This window comes from Artemia sp. Qi Xiang Cuo, chromosome 8 (genome assembly GCF_049724085.1).
Source record: "Artemia sp. Qi Xiang Cuo chromosome 8, ASM4972408v1, whole genome shotgun sequence".
NCBI classification, from domain to species: domain Eukaryota; kingdom Metazoa; phylum Arthropoda; class Branchiopoda; order Anostraca; family Artemiidae; genus Artemia; species Artemia sp. Qi Xiang Cuo.
Window position 1 is genome coordinate 44,733,830 of NC_142801.1, and position 21,840 is coordinate 44,755,669.

A 21,840-nucleotide genomic window follows, 5' to 3' on the forward strand; every position below is an offset into this window, starting at 1 on the left:
CATGTTATATCTGAGATGTTTCAAAATTCTTTAAAGTTATGGGGAGAGTAATTTTATACGTAGTATGGTGTATTCCTGACTGTTGCGATAGTTGTGTACTGCATTGTTGGGCTCAGGCGTTTTGTCTCTGTCTCAAATCTTCACCAGGGATATCCTGAGTGTACCTCAAAATTGTGGAAGGATAGATCTTCCTTGAATAGCCAAGCTCGGTTTGATGACACTAACGCACCGGGGAAACTGATTCAGGGACCTTCAAGTAACAAAATCATCATGTAATTCCAAAAACAAGGATCAAAAATCTAAAACCAGTGCTAGGACGTTCCCAGAAGGCTAAACGTCAAAGTTATCAGCAACCAAAGAGAAAATTCGGCTGAATAGTCCCACATTGATGGTTAAGTCGACAAAAGGAATTTAAGAGCTGCAACTTGGAATGCACGTTCTATACAGCTTTGTAAAAATATTTCAATACATATGTTGTGCCAAATCCTTTGCCTGATCATTTCTTTGTGATATAACTAAAAAAAGCTTTTTGAATCTACCCAGAGTCAGGACTTTTTAGTGACTGTCTGCAGAGTCAGGGACGCCATAAAAAAAGTTAAAAGGAAATACTCAAAGGGAGATGATGATATATACATGGTTTGTAGTTAGTGAATGGGAGTCCTAACTGAGGACTCCTATAAAGTTAGGTGTTTGAGTACCTAACTTTATTCTATCAACTGATAACTTCGTGCGATCTATTGCTTGGCTCGCTTTACTTTGATATTATCACTGCAGTTAAAAAAATATAAATGGTAAGGATGCACCTCAATGTGTTTCATGTCATCCAATTAGGCATCTCAATGTATTTCATGTAAGTCAATCATTATTGCATTGGTTCTATGTAAAATGCTTGAGTAATTAGTTATGGATGAGATAGACGGAGTGTGTTGCACGCCCATCAACTAGTCTCGTGGCTGGTCCACTAGTCCACGTAGTTTTCGTGGCTGGTGTTGAAAATTTTAAGGGAAAATTAAGGTGTGCCTGTGGAATTAGTTGAAAATTCTCTATGATATTATCCTGGTCCTTCTTAACCGTTTTAAAACAAAATGTATTGAAGGCATATAACTTTTGGGGAGGCAACGCTAAAGCACTGCCCCTTTATGAACAGTTGAAGCTCAGTATGTGGTTAAACCTAGTTTTCTGCATCTTGGTCTGGATTTGTGAGTGAAATTTAATTGATTCTTTTTCTCGCTTTGAAAAAAATTTTGCGGCGGTTAAAAAAAACAAATGAGAAAATTGACCTCTCTTTTAATGAGACCAAAACTGATTTTATTGCTTTTAATCGTTGTAGGAGCAACGCTGTCCCGAGAACAGGTCAGATGAAACCGAGCAAAATTCGGTGACAATGATATAAAACCGCCATTCAGCATAGCTTATTGTGGCCTACATATTGTTTGTGATGTTAGATCAAAACACTTTGTTAATCGATGATTTTGTTCAAAATTTCAAAAATGTTTACGGTGTGCTTGCATCTTCGGGGGTTCCTTAGAGCTGACAGATTTGAGCCCAATTGTTTTTGGCGAACAATTTTGGCAAATAATCACGATTTACAAATCGTGAATCAGGCACAATTACATACCGTAGCGAATGAGTCAAAGGGGAGCAGGTCTTTTCCAACAAATTTATTGCTCTTTAAAACCTTTAATTGCTTTTGCTTGTAAATAATACCCATCTTATGAAACAAAGAAGAAAAATAATAATATATGTAAAACAAAATCAAATAGCCGAGAAAAAACGAGGGTAGTGTCAGCAAGTGGAACAATGTGAAGCGAAAACAAGCCGATATTTTGACAAGGACCTCCGCCAAGTCGTGCTCTGTGGTAAGAAAAAAAAATCAAAAAAAAATCTAACCTTTCGAAGTAAACTACACAAGAGACAAATATACATTTGTCTCTTGTGTCGTTTACTTCAAAAGGTTAGATTTTGTTGTTTTTTTTTTGTTTTTTTTTTCTTAGCACTGAGGACGACTTGGGGGAGGTCCTTTTCGAAATATCTGCTTATTTTCGCTTCTTATTGTTCCACTTGCTGACAGTAACCTCGTTTTTTCGGCTATTTGATTTTTCTTCTTTGTTTCATACGCCATGTACAGCCAGTTTGGTCTTAAAATGTATTTAAATAATACCAATGTTTTTTGTTTATTTTTTAAAGATTATTTGGCTCCGTTAAGGCGCGTTAATAAGAGGGAAGGCCGAGTCGTGTATTTTTTGCGATTCCATTCATAATTTTCATCATAAATCCCCTGCTTTTGGCGTAAGAAAGTTAACCTCTCTTCGCCACAAATAAATTTTACGTAAGCCCTTGTATCTGCTAGTTAGACTAGTTTATATGGTTATTTTTACTCCTTATATATTTCAACTGCAGATGTATCAGTATTAATAACACCAATAATCTCCGCTTACAACTAAGATGCGGGAAATTTTGACGATCATGTAGAAATTCCTATTTAGTTTAAGCTTGAATTATAATGCACAAGTCTCGTTTATTTTTCCGATTCAAGCCCAAGTTTAAATAGTCATTAGCCCATAATGTATAATCTTCCACTTATTTTCCTAATTCAAACCCAGGTCATCCAGCCAGAAAATTGAATTCTTTGCGCTTTCTTTTCAAACCTGGAGCTGACAAGCGGACAAAGATTTAGTTAAATCTTCTTCCTCTTCTCCTACATATACAACCAAAGGACAAATTATTAGAGCTTCGTCAGTTTTGCTTCAATTGATGTTGAACTTATATAATGCGTTTGAATCCTTCCGGGACATCGCAGATGGATTTGAAGATATATTGTGATTCGTCTGAGTTTTGGTTATATCTTCTTCTTGCGGTCGATCTTCGGAGATTTCTTCTTGGAAAAAAATTCGGTTAGTTTAGGGTGCTAATAAAGAGTTTTCATTATTGAAATCGTGCATGTAAAAACATGTGGTCGAAGGTGTCTTGTCACTGATCAGGTAAGATATACAGTGTGGGTAGATATGATGCTAACCATAGGTTTATCACATTAATTTGTCTTTCTGCTAATAGGAAACGGGGGCGGCATTAGTTTTGTTTATATTGCTGCCAACTTCTTGCTTCCCCAGCTCTGGAAGAAACAAGTTTTCGAACAAAAAAGGATAAAGAGAAGGAAATGGTCGTGCACCAGCACGTCAGTTCTCTGGTAACTCGCGCTAAATTCTTGTCACTGAGAAAGTAATTTATTTGAAGTTTAATAACGGTAAATTGTACCTTTTGATTCGACTTACCACGTAAAAAACGTGAATTAAAGTTGATATTTCCTTTTTCTTTTTTTCATATGCCCCCCCCCCCCCGCGATGGTATGCAATACAATACTTTTTACATGTTTTTTAAGATCATATTTAAAAATTGGTAAATTTTTTTTGCAGAAATAAGAATTTATGAGGTTTTAATCCTAAGTATATTCATAAGGAAGAATACCTAGGTACAATCCTGTATTAACATCTAGTCTCTTTAGTTTTCCTTCAGAATATCCAGTATTTGTTTGGCCATCATCAACAATAAGCCATCCTTGCTGGTTTGTCCTGAAACAAAGAGATATCTAAACAATCAAAAATTGCCTTGTCTTCAGTTGTTTGAATATAATTTATAATTATTTTAATTGTTAATCCAGGCTCAACGTTGCATTGCGTTAAGATGTATGCTACGTATGTAAGCTAATTTGTTTTTGGCGAACATTATTTGATGTAGATCAAGAACAAGTAACCAATGTGAAGCGAACATTAAGACGAAATAAGTGGATAAATAGACATGAATTACAAATTATACCAACGCGTCTTTTTGTTAAACAATGAAAAAAGAGTAGTAACCAAGGTACTATTTTGCTTACGCCCCTGTACCAAACAGGTTTCTGGTAGGTATAATCTGGTTTGGTGGGTACAATCTGGTTTGGTGGGTATAGTCTGGTTTGATGGGTATAGTCTGGTTTGGCTTTTCGAAAATATTCAGAACTTACTCAAATCGATGTCTTGATTTGCTTGGAGGTACAGCAATTTCAATTTTATTTGACAAGGCATTACACCTTTTCAAATTTAGTGAGTATAATTTGACTGATGGTTGGGATTTGAATAAAAGGACTAGTTTTCTTTAAATTTTTTTTTTAGCATTTGCAAAAAAGGGGTAATTAGTGATTGGAAAATTTTTTAATGCTTTTACAATCGGGAAATGTTTGATTAACCTTTGCAAAAAAAGGGGTAATGGGATTTGCGAATTGGAGTAGATGGGGTAATTGTGTACTGTATAATACACAAGTGATGTTTTGGAGAGTATTGTCAATTTAAAATAGTTTTAGAAATAAAAAAAAATTTCAACAAGAAATGGCTGAAAAGTGTTTTGAGGGAGATGGGTTGCATGGAGGGTAGAGCTGCACGAGGGTTCAGTTAAAGGGGGTACAGTTACACGGGGGTTTAGTTAAATTTTCGTCTGAAAAATATGAGTTCACACTTAAAAAGTTCTATTAAGAGCTATTTTTATGGAAATGATTCATTTTTGAACCAAAACTACACTTTTCTGACTGAAGATACACATTTGAATCAGAAAAAGTGAAAATGTAGACAACTGAAACAGAGAAGTGTGTTTTGACTGTATTTTCTAGAAATGGTTCATGTCTTTAGCAAAGTTAGCCATAGCTAGTTGAAACTCTGCATAAATATTTTCATTTTTAGCCTAATTGCGTAGGTGCTAAAGGAACATTGAACATTTTTTCTGATTTTGTGTGTTTTAGCAAGAAAATATCTGTTCTTTATCAAACGGAGACATAGCTATTTAAAACTCTGCATAAATCTTTACATTTTATAGTATAAGTGCGAAGCAACTAAGGGAATATTTAGCATTTTTTCAGATTTTGTGTGTTGTAGAAAGACAATAGATTGTGTTTAGCAAACAAATCCGTGGTTAGTTGGACATCTAAACATTTATCTTCATATTTATCATAACTGCGTAGGTACTAAAGGAACATTGAACATTTTTTCTGATTTTGTGTGTTTTTGCAAGAAAATAACTGGTCTTTAGCAAACTTAGCCATAGCTAGTTGAAACTCTGCATAAATATCTTCATTTTTAACCTAATTGCGTAGGTACTAAAGGCACATTGAACATTTTTTCTGATTTTGTGTGTTTTCACAAGAAAATAGCTGGTCTTTAGCAAACTTAGCCATAGCTAGTTGAAACTCTGCATAAATATCTTCATTTTTTAGCCTTATTGCGAAGGTACTAAAGGAACATTGAACATTTTTTCTGATTTTGTGTGTTTTGGCAAGAAAATAGCTGATCTTTAGCAAACTTAGCCATAGCTAGTTGAAACTCTGCATAAATATCTTCATTTTTAGCCTAATTGCGTAGGTACTAAAGGAACATTGAACATTTTTTCTGATTTTGTGTGTTTTCGCAAGAAAATAGCTTGTCTTTAGCAAACTTAGCCATAGCTAGTTGAAACTCTGCATAAATATCTTCATTTTTAGCCTAATTGCGTAGCTACTAAAAGAACATTTTTTTTGTATCTATTGGTATCAATATTCCCTTTTTTAGAGTTTGGGTTACTATTGAGCCTTACGTGCCTGAAATCATGAATTAGAATATCTAATTAGCTGTTTGGGTTTTCAGACACAGTGTTTTAGATGTTCATTGGTGTTAGGTTCCTGGAGGTTTTTATGACTCCTCCCTCCAATGAATTCAGATGGTTTTAGGACTCATCCCCCTAGCCATAACTACATTCAACCTTGAGTGAAGATATAAAAGTTTGATGGAGTATTTTTCTACTTAACAACTACATTAATAACTTCCAAGATGATGGGACTGTATGACACAGAATTTATCAGTTACCGAGAGTTCAATGACTCCTCCCTGCAATGACTTCCAAGGGTTTTATGACTCCTCCTCACACGAGGTTACGTGCGCGCACGTAACCTCGTCTAAATTAACCTTAAAAAAATGAAATAAAGCTATGTCGACTTTGCACATTTTATTCAACGTATCCAAGACAGTGCTGGAAAGGAGCAGTCCTGTCGACGTTGGGAGGATGTTTCCCCCATTGTTCGATAATCAGGCACTTTTCTCAACCTCTTTTCTCATGGTGATAGCTTTTGACTGAAAACACTAACATCAAAACTTAAACGGTCCGAAATAGAGGCTGTTTCAAAAGATTTAGCTAAAAACCAGTCTGGTTGAAAACGTGGAGTTTTCGTACTGCTCACTTTTTTGCAATGTGTAGGAACCGGTGGGGAATCCCCGCTCATTTGGAAAGGTCCCAAGGAAAGGCAAGCAAATAGCATGTAGTTTCAAAACGTGTTTAATCACGTTTCTTGAATGAAGTATCTGTACTGTATATTCAAGAGGTGAAATCAATAAAGAGCTTGTTACTTACTTACAAATATTTTCATAATTTCTTGAATGAAATTTCCGTATTGTGTATCCAAGAGTAGACTTCAAGAAAGAAATTGTTACTTACTGAGAATTTTTTCATAATTTCTTGAATTAAATTTCTACATCGTGTAGATAAGTGAAAATTGTTTGTGATAAAGAGAAAAAGAAAAAAAAAGTTACTTGCGATTTTTTTCATAAATTATTGAATGAGGTATCTGTACTGTATATCCAAGAGGTATTGTGTATCCAAGAGTTGACTTCAAGAAAGAAATTGTTACTTACTGAGAATTTTTTCATAATTTCTTGAATTAAATTTCTACATCGTGTATCTAAGTCATGAAATTCTTGAATGAAATTTCCATATTGTGTATCCAAGAGTTGACTTCAAGAAAGAAATTGTTACTTACTGAGAATTTTCTCATAATTTCTTGAATTAAATTTCTATATTGTGTAGCTAAGTGAAAATTGTTTGTGATAAAGAGAAAAAAAAAAGTTATTTACTTGCGATTTTCATAATTTCTTGAATGAAGTATCTGTACTGTATATCCAAGAGGTGAAATCAAAAAAGAGTTTGTTACTTACTTACAAATATTTTCATACTTTCTTGAATGAAATTTCCGTATTTTGTATCCAAGAGTTGACTTCAAGAAAGAAATTGTTACTTACTGAGAATTTTTTCATAATTTCTTGAATTAAATTTCTACATCGTATATCTAAGTCGTGAAAACAATAAAGAGTTTGTTACTTACTTAGAATTTTGTCATAATTTCTTGAATGAAATGTCTTTTTTTATCCAGCAGGTGAATTCAAGAAAGAATTTGCTACTTACTTACAATTTTTTCATAATTTCTTTAATGAAATTTCTGTATTGTGTATCAAAGAGGTGACTTCAAGAAAGAATTTGTTACTTACTTACAATTTTTTCATAATTTCTTTAATGAAATTTCTGCATTGTGTATCCAAGAGGTGACTTCAAGAAAGAATTTGTTACTTACTTATAATTTTTTCATAATTTCTTAAATGAAATTTCCGTATTGTGTATCCAAGAGTTGAATTCAAGAAAGAAATTGTTACTTACTGAGAATTTTTTCATAATTTCTTGAATTAAATTTCTACATCGTGTATCTAAGTCATGAAAACAATAAAGAGTTTGTTACTTACTTGGAATTTTTTCATAATTTCTTGAACAAAATGTTTTTTTTTTGTTTATCCAGCAGGTGAATTCAAGAAAGAATTTGCTACTTACTTACAATTTTTTTTTTCGTAATTTATTTAATGAAATGCCCTTTTTATTTAACCAGAGGGCGAATTCAAGAAGGAATTTGCTACTTACTTACAATTTTTTATAATTTCTTAAATGAAATTTATGCATTGTGTATCCATGAAGTAACTTCAAGAAAGAGTTTGTTGCTTACTTAGAATTTTGTCATAATTTCTTGAATGAAATGTTTTTTTTATTTATCCAGTAGGCGAATTCAAGAAAGAATTTGCTACTTACTTACAATTTTGATAATTTCTTAAATGAAATTTTTGCATTGTGTATACAAGAGGTGACCTCAAGAATGAGTGTGTTACCTATTTACAATTCCTTCATAATTTCTTGAATGAAATTTCATTATTGTGTATCCAATATGTGAAAACAATAAAGACTTTATTACTTACTTGCGATTTTTATTATGATTTCTTGAATTAAATATCTGTATTGCGTCCAGGAAGCGAATTCAAGAAAGCTATTGTTACTTACTTACAATTTCTTCATAATTTAATGAAATGAATAAAACTATTCTAAAGAATAAAGACGGGTTAAGCTTAAAGATATTTATTTCTCAGTTCCTGACCAGTATTATTAGGTGGTGTAATCACTCTATCGTAGAATCCCAGTCTGTTTATACAACGTGATGTAGTACTCCATAAGCTTTTATCATACTCAAACATATTATAGTTCACTATCCAGTGATAACAGTCAATTTCTTCGAGATCCATAGACAATAATAAATATGCACATTCAAATATAACACCACAAGATAATTTTTCAAACCGATAAATTCTGTGTCATACAGTCCTATCATCTTGGAAGTTATTAATGTAGTTGTTAAGTAGAAAAATACTTCATCAAACATTTATATCTTCGCTCAAGGTTGAATGGAGTTATGGCTAGGGGGATGAGTCCTAAAACCATCTGAATTCATTGTGAGGAGGAGTCATAAAACCCTTGGAAGTCATTGCGGGGAGGAGTCATTGAACTCAAGGTAACTGATAAATTCTGTGTCATACAGTTCCATCATCTTGGAAGTTATTAATGTAGTTGTTAAGTAGAAAAATACTTCATCAAACTTTTATATCTTCGCTCAAGGTTGAATGGAGTTATGGCTAGGGTGATGAGTCCTAAAACCATCTGAATTCATTGGAGGGAGGAGTCATAAAACCCTCCAGGGACCTAACACCCATGAATATCTTAAAAACTATGTCTGAAAACCCAAACAGCTAATTAAATATTCTAATTCATGATTTCAGGCACGTAAGGCTCAATAGTAACCGAAACTCTAAAAAACGGAATATCGATACCAATAGATACAACAAAAATGTTCCTTTAGTACCTACGCAATTAGGCTAAAAAATGAAGATATTTATGCAGAGTTTCAACTAGCTATGGCTAAGTTTGCTAAAGACCAGCTATTTTCTTGCGAAAACACACAAAATCAGAAAAAAATGTTCAGTATTCCTTTAGTACCTACGCAATTAAGCTAAAAATGAAGATATTTATGCATAGTTTCAACTAGCTATGGCTAAGTTTGCTATAGACCAGCTATTTTCTTGCAAAAACACACAAAATCAGAAAAAAATTTTCAATTTTCCTTTAGTACCTACGCCATTATGCAAAAAAATGAATATACCTATGCAGAGTTTCAACTAGCTATGGCTAAGTTTGCTAAAGACCAACTATTTCCTTGCGAAAACACACAAAATCGGAAAAAAATTTTCAATGATACTTAAGTATCTAGGCAATTAGGCTAAAAATGAAGATATTTATGCAGAGTTTCAACTAGCTATGGCTAAGTTTGCTAAAGACCAGTTATTATCTTGCTAAAACACACAAAATCAGAAAAAATTTTCAATGTTCCTTTAGTTCCTACGAAATTATTCTAAAAATTAAGATATTTAAGAAGCTTTACTTCGATAAATGGATATTATTTCTCAATAAAATTTATTTTCTTGATAAAACACACAAAATCAGAAAAAAAATGTTCTATTCTCCTTTAGTACCTACGCATTTATACTAAAAATTAAGATATTTATGTACCGTTTCAACTAGCTATGGCTAATTTTGCTAAAGACAAGCTATTTTCTTGCGAAAACACACAAACTCAGAGAAAATGTTCAATGTTCCATTAGTACCTACGCAATTAGGCTAAAAATTAAGATATTTATGTAGAGTTTCAACTAGCTATGGCTAAGTTTGCTAAAGACCAGCTATTTTCTTGCGAAAACACACAAAATCAGAAAAAATGTTCAATGTTCCTTTAGTAGCTACGCAATTAGGCTAAAAATTAAGATATCTATGCAGAGTTTCAACAAGCTATGGCTAAGTTTCCTAAAGACCAGCTATTTTCTTGCAAAAACACACAAAATCAGAAAAAATGTTCAATGTTCCTTTAGTACCTTCGCAATTAGGCTAAAAATGAAGATATTTATGTAGAGTTTCAGCTAGCTATGGCTAAGTTTGCTAAAGACCAGTTATTATCTTGCAAAAAAACACAAAATCATAAAAAATGTTCAATGCTCCTTTATTACCTACACAACTAGGCTAAAAATGAAGATATTTATGTAGCGTTTCAACTAGCTATGGATAAGGTTGCTAAATACAAGATATTTTCTTTTAAAAACACAAAATAATAAAAGATTTTAATTGTTCCATTAGAACATACACAAATAGTCTAAAAATGAAGAAAATTATGAAGAGTTTCTAATAGATATGTATAATTTTGAGAAAGACAATCTATTTTATTGATACAAAAAAAAAAATCAGACAAAATGTTCAATGTTCCATTGGTACCTTCGCAATTAGACTAAAAATGAAGATATTTATGCACAGTTTCAACTAACTATGGCTAAGTTTGCTAATGACCAGTTATTTTCTTGCGAAAACACACAAAATCAGAAAAAATGTTCAATGTTCCTTTAGTACCTTCGCAATTAGGCTAAAAATTGAGATATCTATGCAGAGTTTCAACTAGCTATGGCTAAGTTTCCTATAGATCCGTTCTTTACTTGCAAAAACACACAAACTCGAAAAAAATGTTCAATGTTCCCCTAGTATCTTCGCAATTAGGCTAAAAAATGAGTATATATATGAAGATTTTCAACTAGCTCTGGCTCAGTTTGATAAGGACCAGATATTTTCTTGCGAAAACACACAAAATCAGAAAAAATGTTCAATGTTCCTTTAGTACCTATGCAATTAGGCTAAAAATGAAGATATTTATGTAGAGTTTCAACTAGCTATTGCTAAGTTTGCTAAAGACAAGTTATTTTCTTGCGAAAACACACAAAATTATAAAAAATGTTCAATGTTCCTTTAGTACCTACTCATTTAGGCTAAAAATGAAGATATTTATGCAGAGTTTCAACTAGCTATGGATACGTTTGCTAAAGACCAGCTATTTTCTTGCGAAAACACACAAAATCAGAAAAAATGTTCAATTTTACGTTAGTAACAACGAAAATAGGCTAAAAATGAAGATTTTTATGCAGAGTTTCATCTAGCTATGGTTAAGTTTGCTAAAGACCAGCTATTTTCTTGCGAAAACACACAAAATCAGAGAAAATGTTCAATGCTCCTTTAGTACCTACGCAATTAGGCTAAAAATGAAGATATTTATGCAGAGTTTCAACTAGCTATGGCTAAGTTTGCGAAAACACACAAAATTAGAAAAAATGTTCAATGTTCCTTTAGTACCTACGCAACTAGGCTAAAAATGAAGATATTTATGCAGAGTTTCAACTAGCTATGGCTAAGTTTGCTAAAGACCAGCTATTTTCTTGCGAAAACAAACAAAATCGGAAAAAATGTTCAATGTTCCTTTAGTACCTACGCAATCAGGCTAAAAATGAAGATATTTATGCAGAGTTTCAACTAGCTATGGCTAAGTTTGCTAAAGACCAGCTATTTTCTTGCAAAAACACACAAAATCAGAAAAAATGTTCAATGTTCCTTTAGTACCTACGCAATTAGGCTAATAATGAAGATATTTATGCAGAGTTTCAACTAGCTATGGCTAACTTTGCTAAAGACATGAACCATTTTTAGAAAATACAGTCAAAACACACTTCTCTGTTTCAGTTGTGTACATTTTCACTTTTTCTGATTCAAATGTGTATCTTCAGTCAGAAAAGTGTAGTTTTGGTTCAAAATGAATCATTTCCATAAAAATAGCTCTTAATAGAACTATTTAAGTGTGAACTCCTATTTTTCAGACAAAAATTTAACTAAACCCCCGTGTAACTGTACCCCCTTTAACTGAACCCTCGTGCAACTCTACCCTCCATGCACCCCATCTCCCTCAAAACACTTTTCAGCCATTTCTTGTTAAATTTTTTTTATTTCTAAAACTATTTTAAATTGACAATACTCTCCAAAACATCACTTGTGTATTATACAGTACACAATTACCCCATCTCCTCCAATTTGTAAATCCCATTACCCCTATTTTTGCAAAGGTCAATCAAACATTTCCCGATTGTAAAAGCATTAAAAAATTTTCCAATCACTAATTACCCCTTTTTTGCAAATGCTAAAAAAAAAATGTAAAGAAAACTATTCCTTTTATTCAAAACCCAATCACCAATCAAGTTATACTCACCTTCTTTGAAAAGGTGTAATGCCCTGTAGAATAACATTGAAATTGCTATACCTCCGAGCAAATCCAGAAGGTCATGTGAGTGAGCTCTGAATCTCTTTGAAAAACCAAACCAGACTATACCCATCAAACCAGACTATACCCACCAAACCAGATTGTACCCACCAAACCAGATTATACCTACCAGAAACCTGTTTGGTACAGGGGCGTAAGCAAAATAGTACCTTGGTTACTACTAAAAAGATTTAATGCAAAAGAGAGAAAGAGAGAGAGAGAGAGAGAGAGAGAGAGAGAGAGAGAGAGAGAGAGAGAGAGAGAGAGAGAGAGAGAGAGAGAGAGAGAGAGAGAGAGAGAGAGAGAGAGAGAGAGAGAGAGAGAGAGAGAGAGAGAGAGCTGGGAATAAGAAGAAAGAGAGGAGGGAACGTGCATATTCTATTCACAGACAAAATATTAAAAAAAGACAACCCTTTCACCTCCAGTTGCATCCAAAGTAAAACTAGTTTATTTTTTTCTAATACCCGGAAAAGTTGAACTTTGCTAAGACTAAAAATGAAAACATGGACGGCCATGGCACGTTTTTAGTTGTTCTTGAATAATTACAATTGTATTACGACCACCCCAGACTTTCGTCTTTAATTTTGAAAAAAAAAATCAACTTTCGGGGTAAGCAGAAAAAAATACGTATTTTTACTTTTTTAATGTCTTTGGAGATAAAGGCACTTAACTTTGTATTAATACTTATATTTTTAGTGTTTAGTAAGTCTTTTTATGCAGAAAATTAATCTTCCCATGTTTTATCGTGTTCAACCAACCTCACTTATAACACGTCAAACCAAGACCACGACAGGTTCTCCGCCAAACAGTCAATAGCCACAGCTACGTGTATATGATAAATACCCCATGTATAGATAAGTTTTTAATTTTCTTTGAAGATGTGCCCAGGGTATCTTAAAAGGAATTTAGCTGAATTATTTTCTATGGCGTAAGCTTGTGCTCGATAGCAAAAAAATTTACAGAATGTGCAGATATCCATGTTTATTAAATTTCAGAATATATCCTTATGATTCTTTAAATTTAAGGATCAATGGCGTACTTTAGGCTAAAACTTCGACACACTGGTGAGGTTATTTCTGTCTTTTTACATGTTTTTTTTTTTGTGTGACCACCGTTTGAAAATTCAATATCATAACTTCTAATGGTACTCTTCAAAGAAATTTAAAAGTGAGAAACAATAGGTATTGAAAACTATAGACAAACAAGTGGATTGGCTTTGCTCTTTTTAAATTGTATTACTATGTTAAAGGGGATACTCCAAGCAAGCGAAAGCTTAAGGAGGGCTAATTGTTTTTTTTTTAATAAGTATAAGTAAGTAAGTAAGGTTAAATTAACTCGTATGAAAAGAAAAAAAAATTGAGCTCCACTTTTTGCAGCCAGGGTTCGTGGAACTTACCTCATGAAATTTTTTGTTTAGAAATAAAATCCTGACAGTGATTTTGTATAATTTATCATTTTCCCAACTTAACTACGGTGAATATGACTCAATACACAAAGACATAAAAAAAAAACATTTTCTTATTGTTGAAATACATATCCCTACATAAAACCACTCTTTATTGTATAAGTAACCATGGCCTGCGAACTTCTAATAATGAATATCTTCCTTCTCGAGGAATCACGACACCATTAACCTTGTTATTCAAATAGAATTTGAAACCAAAGACTGAAAAAACGTATATATACGTATATTATTATGATTAATGAGCAGTTACTCTTCAAAGAAATTTAAAAGTGAGAAACAATAGGCATTGAAAACTATAGACAAACAAGTGGATTGGCTTTGCTCTTTTTAAATTATATTACTATGTTCCTAAAGATTTTGGATTTTTTTTTCTTTTCTTTTTTTCTTTCTTTAGTTATGATGAAGGTGCCAAAAAGTTTGAACTGAAAAGATGACAATTCTTATTGATGAGCGGTGCAAATTTTGCAAGAAACTTTAGAGTGAACCTAACTTATTACTATCATTATTTATATTGAAAGTAAAGGGGTAGGAATTTCAGCCCATGAGGAAAAGGAAAAATTATACCTAACATAAATACTTGGAAATAGAAATGAAAAGCCTGGATTTGGAAATATAGAGACTTTGCGTCCATTCATTAATTTCACCGTAACGACCGAAAAATGTATGACTTAGAAACAAAAAAATAAGCTTCTCGGGCCATGCAGCCATTAACATTTTTGTTTTAAAACTCGTAGCATAAATAGAATGATTGATTGATGACTGAACAGACTCCATTTTGAAATTACTAAAAAAAGGACTGATATAGGAATCTTTTGAGGATGATTTTTTTGTTATTTGCTGGTCCATCCTTAACTCAAAATTATATTCTCGTATTGATACTAAGTTTTGTCAGAGGAAAGCCGATTTAGTTTCGATATAAATCTGCCAAAACGGACTTAAATTTTTCTCCCTTGAGTAGAACAACAACCTTTCCACATAATACACTTCTAAGTTTTATATACTTCTACTATTGCTACTACTGTTGCTACTGCTACTACTACTACTACTGAAAACTCATCATATCACCAAGCTCCCTGATGCCAATACAGCTACGCACGCTCGTGCCATATAAGCATCAAGAAATACAAAACTCTATGAAAAATACAGGGGAGCTATGGACCAAGATTCTTTCTGTGAAGAAAACAATATAATTACAAAGGTATACTGTCATTATATTCTACATTCAACACTTTCCAAATACATCGGTCAACTGCTATTACGCATTCCATCCTCCCCATTCAATCGGGTCAGATATTGCCCTAGTCTATATAAAAAAAATTCTGAGCAAAACACTATAATAGCAAAATTTTTAATTTATAGCATACAGACAATTTCCATTAATCAGATTTTCATGATTCCTTCTAATCAACTTTTTCCGATCTTTTTCAACTGACATATCTTTCCAGTTGTTCTCATCTTTCAAAATGACGTACGATGTGATCCTAAAGAGCGGGTAATAGGAAAGTTGCCCGTCTCTCGGAGAAAAGATTTCTTGCAGCAGTGAAAAACAATGGATAAAAATGTTATTTTGAGCTGTAACTGGCCCCGTTGTGGGGCGGGGGTACAACTGCGATTGTAGTGACCGTTATATTTGGAAAAAAGGTTATAAGGGGGGTCGAACTGTAGTAGAGATGCTCGTCTGGATTTGCGGAGACGTATAGCAATCTCCATGTTATTTGCGGAGACATCCGTACCAAACAGGTTTTTCTGGTAGAACCTTATACTTTGCTGACGCCCCCGTACCAAACAGGTTTTTCTAGTAGATATTCTATTCTACAGGTCATTACATCTTTGCCAAGAAATTTAAGGGTTTGGTAGGTACAATCTGGTTAGGTGGGTATAATCACATTGCCTATTCAAAGGCAGCGTGCAATTTAAACTGTATCAATTGTTTTATTCAAGTTGTTCTAAACCAGTATTGTCTATATCTTAATTTACGTAGGTTAAACTTCCGGTGGTTAAGAAAGTGTAACGAGTAATTAAAGTATGAGAAATGGGGATGCTCTAATTAGAAAGGTTTTAAGTTGACAATTGTGACGTAAAAATAACTCAATAATTTGCTTGCATGTATAGAAATTCCCATGTTATTTGCTTGCCTGTATTTTGTGTTAAATAAGTAGTTTTTGTATCTGTTAAAAGAGCTTTAATGGGTTTGAGAGACTCAGTTGCCTGATTCCGTGTGGTTTTTCTTTACATAGTGCTAATTAAAAACGAAGTTTTGTTTTATATAATTAGTTTTTGTATCTGTTAAAAGAGCTTTAAGGGGTTCGAGAGACTCTGTTGCCTGATTCCGTGTGGTTTTTCTTTAATTGGTTTTGATTAAAAACGAAGTTTTTGTTTTAAATAAGTAGTTTTTTTATCTTTTAAAAGAGCTTTAAGGGGTTTGAGAGACTCTGTTGCCTGATTCCGTGTGGTTTTTCTTTACTTAGTGCTCATTAAAAACGAAGTTTTTGTTTTAAATAAGTAGTTTTTTTATCTATTAAAAGAGCTTTAAGGGGTTTGAGAGACTCTATTGCCTGATTCAGTGTGGTTTTTCTTTACTTGGTGCCCATTAAAAACAAAATTTTTGTGTTAAATAAGTAGTTCTTGTATCTTTTAAAAGAGCTTTAAGGGGTTTGAGAGACTCTGTTGCCTGATTCCATATGGTTTTTCTTTACTTAGTGCTCATTAAAAACAACATTTTTGTTGTAAATAAGTAGTTCTTGTATCTTTTAAAAGAGCTTTACGGGGTTTGAGAGACTCTGTTGCCTGATTCCGTGTTGTTTTTCTTTACTTGATACCCATTAAAAACGAAATTTTTGTGTTAAATAAGTAGTTCTTGTATCTTTTAAAAGAGCTGTAAGAGATTTGAGAGACTCTGTTGCCTGATTCCGTGTGGTTGTTATTTACTTAGTGCTCATTAAAAACGAAATTTTTGTTGTAAATAAGTAGTTCTTGTATCTTTTAAAATAACTTTACGGGGTTTGAGAGACTCCGTTGCCTGATTCCGTGTGGTTTTTCTTTACTTGATACCCATTAAAAAAAAAATTTAGGATTTCTGTTAAATAAATAATTATACATTTTAAAATAGCTTTACGGGATTTGAGAGACTCTGTAATGCAGTAGTTTTCAGTAAAGACACTCGATATCCTAAGAGGGTTTAATTCAAACTTTTTTAAAACTTCAAAATTTTTCAATTTTATTTATTTTTTTCTTTTTGTACATAGCTTAAAATATCAAAATATGCTTACAGTTCTAACAATTGCTCTCTGTGATTGGTCAGAGACACGATGTGACTTTCCCACTGGTATTCTATGACCGGTTATTGACACTACCTAATCTATTGCATTTATTAAATCAGTATTTTTTACGCAGTTGAACGATAAACACATAAGTCATATCTTAAAAAAAAGTGAAGATGGAGCATTTTAATAAAGTGTGTTTACATAACAAGGTTATTGTAGCATTGAATGCCGACAAAGAAAAGTATTTAAACTTTGAAACAAGTACAGATGATAGCACTATTGGAAATGTATGCATGCATTGTCATGACAGTAAGGAATTAAATTTCTTTGGAATACCGAAAAAATTCAACTCTTATGTTGGTGGTTATGCGAGATTGAGATCTCCAGAGATGATTGCACTCAAAGAGAATGCCAACATAAAAATAATTATTGATGATAGAGGACAACTCCTTGCTACTGTTGCAGGTAACACATTACCTACTGATACATCCAATTGTCACCTTTCGTGTATTAGCATTCAACGAAAGATCAATAAAAGAAAGGCCTACTCTTCTACTAATATCGTAAACTATATCTTCTCTACGTGCCGAAACTGTTACCTGTGTAAAAATAATGTGATAATAGAGAGTGAAATTGCCAGAAAAATAAAAAGGGCATTGTCAGAAAATATCACTATGGAATATAAAGCTGAATCGATGAAAAACAAAGCACCTGCAAACGTTACTGTCATTGATCAAACAGTCATTGAACCAAATAATACCAAAGACGAAAAGCATATTGAGCCTGTTGATGACACACCAGTAAAAATTGTGTATGACTCAAAATGGAATAATGATTATTCTACTGATTACGAACTAAGAGAAGACAATAGCTACAATATCAAGAGAGAACATGGTGAACTATTTTATGGAACAGATTCAAACTGTCCAAAGTTAATCATTGATATTAATAATGTATCATAATATATTTTTTGTACTATTATTCTACATAGCATTATTTCATTAAAAATATATTATGCATTACATTGTTATGTGTTCATTATTTTTAGAGTAAGCTAGCATATCAAACGTTTAGAATGTCTAATAAAACGTAGGAGATGTAAGAAAAGGAATTTGCATACATCTATTGTCAGACACATGGGATAATATTGACAAAATCTTGGTATCAGAAGGAATAAATTATTTATCAACATCCATTAATGGATATGTCATTATGAAAAAATTTTAAGTAAGTAAGTAAGTAAGAAACTCATTCTTGAATTCACTTCTTGGATACACAATACAGAAATTTAATTAAAGAAATTATGAAAAAAAAAATTGTAAGTAAGTAATAAACTCTTTCTTGAAGTCACCTCTTGGAAACACAATGCAGAAATTTCATTTAAGAAATTATCAAAAATTGTAAGTAAGTACAAAATTCTTTCTTGAATTCACCTCCTGGATAAATAAAAAAGACATTTCATTCAAGAAATTATGACAAATTCATAGTAAGTAACAAACTCTTTCTCGAAGTCACCTCTTTGATACACAATGCAGAAATTTATTCCTTCTTGAATTAACCTCATGGATAAATAAAAAAGACATTTCATTCAAGAAATTATGACAAAATTCATAGTAAGTAACAAACTCTTTCTCGAAGTCACCTCTTGGATACACAATGCAGAAATTTCATTTAAGAAATTTTAAAAAATTTTAATCAAGTAACAAACTCTTTCCTGAAGTCACCTCTTGGATACACAATGCAGAAACTTCATTTAAGAAACTACAAAAAAAATGTAAGTAAGTAAGTAACAAATTCTTTCTTGAAGTCACCTCTTGGCTACACAATACAGAAATTTCATTAAAGAAATCATGAAAAAATTGTAAGTACGTAGTAAATTGTTTCTTGAATTCGCCTCCTGGGTAAATAAAAAAGACAGTTCATTAAAGAAATTATGAAAAAATTGTAAGTAAGTAGCAAATTCTTTCTTGAATTCACCTGCTGGATAAACAAAAAAGACATTTCGTTCAAGAAATTATGACAAAATTCCAAGTAAGTAACGAACTCTTTATTGTTTTCATAACTTAGATACACGATGTAGAAATTTCATTCAAGAAATTATGAAAAGATTCTCAGTAAGTAACAATTTCTTTCTTGAAGTCAACTCTTGGATACACAATACGGAAATTTCATTTAAGAAACTATGAAAAAATTGTAAGTAAGTAAAAAATTCTTTCTTGAAGTCACCTCTTGGATACACAATACAGAAATTTCATTAAAGAAATTATTAAAAAATTGTAAGTAAGTAGCAAATTCTTTCTTGAATTCACCTGCTGGATAAACAAAAAGACATTTCGTTCAAGAAATTATAACAAAATTCTACGTAATTAACAAACTCTTAATTGTTTTCACGACTTAGATATACGATGTAGAAATTTAATTCAAGAAATTATGTAGAAATTCTCAGTAAGTAACAATTTCTTTCTTGAAGTCAACTCTTGGATACACAATACGGAAATTTCATTCAAGAAATTATGAAAATATTTGTAAGTAAGTAACAAACTCTTTTTGTTTTCACCTCTTGGATATACAGTACAGATACTTCATTCAAGAAATTATGAAAAAATCGCAAGTAAGTAACTTTTTTTTCTCTTTATCACAAACAATTTTCACTTAGCTACACGATGTAGAAATTTAATTTAGAATAGTTTTATTCATTTCATTAAATTATGAAGAAATTGTAAGTTAGTAACAATAGCTTTCTTGAATTCGCTTCCTGGACACAATACAGATATTTAATTCAAGAGATCATAATAAAATCGCAAGTAAGTAATAAATTCTTTATTGTTTTCACCTATTTGATAAACAATACTGAAATTTCATTCAAGAAATTATTAAGGAATTGTAAATAGGTAACACACTCATGTTACATCATGGATACACAATGCAGAAATTTCATTTAAGAAATTATAAAAAACTTTAATTAATTATCAAATTCATTCTTAAATTTGACCCACGGTTTAATAAAAAATATAATTCATTAACGAAATTAGGAAAAAAATTGTAAGTTAGTAGCATATTCCTTATTGAGTTCGCCTGATGGATACACAAAAAAGACGTTTCGTTTCAGAAATTATGAAAAAATTCCAAGTAAGTAACAAACTCTTTATTGTTTTCATGACTTAGATACACGATGTAGAAATTTAATTCAAGAAATTATGAAAAAATTCTCAGTAAGTAACAATTTCTTTCTTGAAGTCAACTCTTGGATACACAATACGGAAATTTCATTTAAGAAATTATGAAAAAATTGTAAGCAAGTAACAAACTCTTTCCTGAAGTCACCTCTTGGATACACAAAGCAGAAACTTCATTTAAGAAACTATGAAAAAATTGTAAGGAAGTAACAAATTCTGTCTTGAAGTCACCTCTTGGATATACAATACAGAAATTTCATTAAAGAAAATTATGAAAAAATTGTAAGTAAGTAGCAAATTCCTTCTTGAATTCACCTGCTGGATAAACAAAAAGACATTTCGTTCAAGAAATTGTGACAAAATTCTAAGTAAGTAACAAACTCTTTATTGTTTTCACGACTTAGCTAAACGATGTAGAAATTTGATTCAAGAAATTGTGAAAAAATTCTCAGTAAGTAACAATTTCTTTCTTGATGTCAACTCTTTGATACACAATACGGAAATTTCATTTAAGAAATTATGAAAATATTTGTAAGGAAGTAACAAACTCTTTTTGATTTCACTTCTTTGATATACAGCACAGATACTTCATTCGAGAAATTATGAAAAAATCGCAAGTAAGTAACTTTTTTTTTCTCTCTATCACAAACAATTTTCACTTAGCTACACGATGTAGAAATTTAATTCAAGAAATTATGAAAAAATTCTCAGTAAGTAACAATTTGTTTCTTGAATTCAATTCTTGATTACACAATACGGAAATTTCATTCAAGAATTTCATGACTTAGATAAACGATGTAGAAATTTGATTCAAGAAATTATGAAAAAATTCTCAGTAATTAACAATTTCTTTCTTGAAGTCAACTCTTGGATACACAAGACGGAAATTTCATTTAAGAAATTATGAAAAAATTGTAAGCAAGTAACAAACTCTTTCCTGAAGTCACCTCTTGGATACACAATGCAGAAACTTCATTTAAGAAATTATGAAAAAAATTGTAAGTAAGTAACAAATTATTTCTTGAAGTCACCTCTTGGATACACAATACAGAAATTTCATTGAAGAAATTATGAAAAAATTGTAAGTAAGTAGCAAATTCTTTCTTGAATTCACCTGCGGGATAAACAAAAAGACATTTCGTTCAAGAAATTATGACAAAATTCTAAGTAAGTAACAAACTCTTAATTGTTCTCGTGACTTAGATATACGATGTAGAAATTTAATTCAAGAAATTATGAAGAAATTCTCAGTAAGTAACAAACTCTTTTTTTGATTTCAACTCTTGGATATACAGTACAGATACTTCATTCAAGAAATTATGAAAAAATCGCAAGTAAGTAACTTTTTTTTCTCTTTATCACAAATAATTTTTACTTACCTACACGATGTAGAAATTTAATTCAAGAAATTATGAAAAAATTCTCAGTAAGTAACAATTTCTTTCTTGAAGTCAACTCTTGGATACACAATAGGGAAATTTCATTCAAGAAATTATGAAAATATTTGTAAGTAAGTAACAAGCTCTTTATTGATTTCACCTCTTGAGTGTACAGTACAGATGCTTCATTCAAGAAACTTGATTAAACACGTTTTGAAACTACATGCTATTTGCTTGCCTT

General features: G+C 31.7%; 1 protein-coding gene across 1 annotated transcript in view; it reads right to left on the bottom strand.

Moving 5' to 3' along the window:
• LOC148949453 (pikachurin-like) overlaps positions 1-21,840 on the bottom strand; it is a 293,057-nt gene that overhangs the window by 6,963 nt on the left and 264,254 nt on the right. Inside the window, exon 12 of the mRNA XM_089093487.1 lies at positions 3,466-3,569. Coding sequence (XP_088949613.1) covers positions 3,466-3,569 — 104 coding nt within the window. The remainder of the gene's footprint in view (positions 1-3,465; positions 3,570-21,840) is intronic.